Source organism: Myotis nattereri, assembly GCF_964212035.1.
Source record: "Myotis nattereri genome assembly, chromosome: 12".
NCBI lineage: Eukaryota > Metazoa > Chordata > Mammalia > Chiroptera > Vespertilionidae > Myotis > Myotis nattereri.
In genome coordinates this window covers 6,830,841-6,834,378 of record NC_138087.1, presented here as the reverse complement: position 1 = coordinate 6,834,378, position 3,538 = coordinate 6,830,841, and the positions used below count along the sequence as shown (strand labels likewise).

Genomic DNA, 3,538 nt, shown 5'->3' with positions numbered 1-3,538 from the left:
ATGTCCAGAGTCCTCACGCCGCGGCCCAGCCCCTCCCCGGGAAACGGGACTCTGTACGAACATTACAACTACGTGGGCAAGCTGGCCGGCCGGCTGACGGACGCCCCCGAGGGCAGCACGCTCACCACCGTGCTGTTCCTGGTCATCTGCAGCTTCATCGTCCTGGAGAACCTGATGGTTCTGGTTGCCATCTGGAAAAACAAGAAACTCCACAACCGCATGTACTTCTTCATCAGCAACCTGGCTCTCTGCGACCTGCTGGCCGGCATCGCCTACAAGGTCAACATCCTGATGTCAGGCAAGAGGACGCTGAGCCTGTCTCCCACGGTCTGGTTCCTGCGAGAAGGCAGCATGTTCGTGGCCCTCGGGGCATCCACCTGCAGCTTACTGGCCATCGCCATCGAGCGGCACCTGACCATGATCAAAATGAGGCCGTACAATGCCAACAAGAAGTACCGAGTCTTCCTTCTCATCGGGATGTGCTGGCTCATCGCGCTCTCGCTGGGGGCCCTGCCCATCCTGGGCTGGAACTGCCTGCAAAACCTCCCCGACTGCTCCACCATCCTGCCCCTCTATTCCAAGAAGTACATCGCGTTCTGCATCAGCATCTTCACCGCCATCCTGGTGGCCATCGTGATCCTGTACGCGCGCATCTACTGCCTGGTGAAGTCCAGCAGCCGCAGGGTGGCCAACCCCCAGCACTCGGAGCGGTCCATGGCCCTGCTCCGCACCGTGGTGATCGTGGTGAGTGTGTTCATCGCCTGTTGGTCCCCACTCTTCATCCTCTTCCTCGCCGACGTGGCCTGCAAAGTGAAGGAGTGTGCCGTCCTGTTCAAGGACAAGTGGTTCATTGTGCTGGCAGTGCTCAACTCCGCCATGAACCCCGTCATCTACACGCTGGCCAGCAAGGAGATGCGGCGGGCCTTTTTCCGGCTGGTCTGCAACTGCCTGGTCAGGGCCCAGGGCACCCGCTCCTTGCCCATCCAGCTCACTCTCGACCCGAGCAAGAGCAAGTCCAGTGGCAGCAACAGCAGCCCCTCCCCGAAGAGCAAGGAAGACATCACCCAAACGGCCCCCTCACCCTGCATAACGGACAGAAACAGAACCCTGCAGAACGGGCTCCTCTGCAAGTGAGGGCGGGGCTCACGGGAGGAGCCGCACCCAGCCCTGTGGCACCTGCTTATTTTTTAAAAATATGTTTTTATTGATTTCAGAGAGGAAGGGGGAGGGAGCGAGACAGAAACATCAATGATGAGAGAGAATCGCTGCCTGAGAATCATTGATCAGCTGCCTCCTGCGCAACCCCCACTAGGGATGGAGCCTGCAGCCCAGGCATGTGCCCTGACCGGGAATGGACCGTGACCTCCTGGGTCATACGTTGACGCAACCACTTATGCATAGCAGCCTCGCCAGGGCTTTACCGGAGCTGAGACTCGGGAAATCTGTTTTGCCAGCAGCCTGCTGGGTGAGGCTGTCTCTCCAGGCTGGGACTCAAGGGCTCGCCAACCCATTTCAGTGTAGACAGTGCCCTTTGTCCGTTTCCGGTCAAAAGCCTCCCAAGGGTACCAAGCTGCACGGGCTTCACGGGGCCGCCGTGGCATGCGCAGGAGCTGCCGCACTCAGGGCAGTTCACAGGGCACACGGACATGTTCTGACCGCGCTGCTGGGACCTGACTGGGAGCAGGTGACGCCAGTCCCAGCCTCAGACAGGCGTGAAGTCTGGAGTTGAGCAGGTGTTGATGCCAGAATTCTCAGAAAGCCCTGTCCAAGGCTGTCCCGGGAGCCTGGATCTGACCTCACACAGTCCTGACACGTGCCCAGGAGCAGGTCAGTGTTTGAAGGATCCTGGCAAGAACAGCCAAGTTCCCCGAGGACCTGCCTCATGTCCCTGCACAGTGTTAAGGACATCCGGAGCCAAATTAGCCAAATTACATGATTATTCATGGGTTTCCCCAAATCACAAAAAAGTCAACCAGGGTCCTTCAGGAGCCTGAGCCCCAGACCAACTAAGAAAGGCACCTACCCGGAGAAGCCAGGACAGACCCCGGGGCCGCCTCATCAAGTTGCCGGCAGCACCCACCTGCTGAATGGGAAATTTCTACTGAATTAGGACAGGTTACGAGGCATCGCTTTGATCCTGTGTTAAGTTTGGTTCTGTATCAGGAAAGCACCACGTCAGAACCCCGTGTTGTCACAGCTGAGGAGCTGGGCCAGCCGCCCTGTCACCACTTCCGAGAGCTGCCCTGATGGTCACTGTTCCAGCAGCTGCATTGTCAGGGGGCAGACGTGAGCTGGGGGCTGTGCCCTCTTCCAGGAAGTGTACCATCACAACCTTCCTTCCGGCGCAGGCCGGCTGTGTCACTGTCTGCCTTACGGGGGACGCCAGGCGCTCTCGTGCGGCTCGTCCCCAGGGGTTCGACGTGAGCACAGACCAGAGCCACGCCTGTAGAGCTCTCATAAGCACACGGTTGATGTGTTGAGTTCTTGAAAAATCAAAGCAAACAACCTTCAAAAGGATTCTTACTTGAGGAAACCCTCATGAAGTTTTAGTTTCGGTGAGAATGTTACCTGAGTAAAGACGGAAAGAGTAGTATTAACATGTTAACTTCTCTGCAGAGAAACTGACTCCTGTTTTTCTGACACGAGTTCCTCTCATTAAGGGACATTTCTGTGGTCCTGGGGCATCTCTATGGAGTGACCAGAGACTGTCCTCATGTTATTACTGATGACATACATTCTGTTCGTAAGGAGAGGTTCCTCAGTGGCATTTTTTGTTACCTTCTTACATCACTGAAAAAGAACTTATTCCTTTACCTTGTAACATGAGAAAACCCAGGGCATTTCTTGCAAAGTTAAACATTAAGGTACGGGGTTCAGAAAACGCATCAGAGAGCCAAAACGGTGGGCATTCCCTTTCGCTGAGGTCACGGCGTGCCTGTCATGGTTCGAGTTGGTTTGGGGCCCAGGGCTCGGGTGCTAATAATAGTAACACTTTGCACCAGAGCCACAACTTCCCTTTGAAATAACACAAGACGTTCAAACAATCTGAATGAAAAGTACTCACAAGAGTAATTGTGTTCATTTGATATGTGCAAAAAATAATCAGCTGTAACATGCCATGTGCACCCCTAACTAGCCAGCCCAGAGGTCGGAGTGCTCAGCCACAGACAGCCTGCCCAGAGGTCTCCTTCAGTTAGTAACCCGCGTTATGGCCCATGTATGTGTGTTAAAAAATAAAACCAAAAGCCTTTGTGTAAACCGCTGTTGGGAGTCCATCTGGGGGTGCACGCCGGGGCGACGCCTGGAGGAATGCAAGACGGCAGCCTGGCCTCTCCCCTGGTCCCGGTGTGTCTTCGGGAATGAAACCACGCAGAACCCCGAAACCTTCCCACCTACACTTCCCTCTGGTGCTTCTTGGGCTCCGTGAAGCCGGGTGCAGTGGGCTGTCCCCATGTTGCTAGGCCAGGCTGTTTGAAGGCCAGTAGACTGCCCTTTGACAGAGAAGGCGGTGAGAGCGTGGCAGTCAAGGTGGGGCCAA

At 55.7% G+C, this 3,538-nt stretch overlaps 1 protein-coding gene across 1 annotated transcript; it reads left to right on the top strand.

Annotated features, from left to right (window-relative positions):
- Window positions 1-3,252, top strand: S1PR3 (sphingosine-1-phosphate receptor 3; the record flags this gene model as incomplete). The annotated part of the gene is made up of 1 exon (XM_081104209.1): window positions 1-3,252. One exon carries the CDS (start codon window positions 1-3, stop codon window positions 1,132-1,134), a length of 1,134 nt encoding a protein of 377 aa, XP_080960335.1. The 3' UTR covers window positions 1,135-3,252.
- Between the last annotated feature and the right edge of the window lie 286 nt (window positions 3,253-3,538).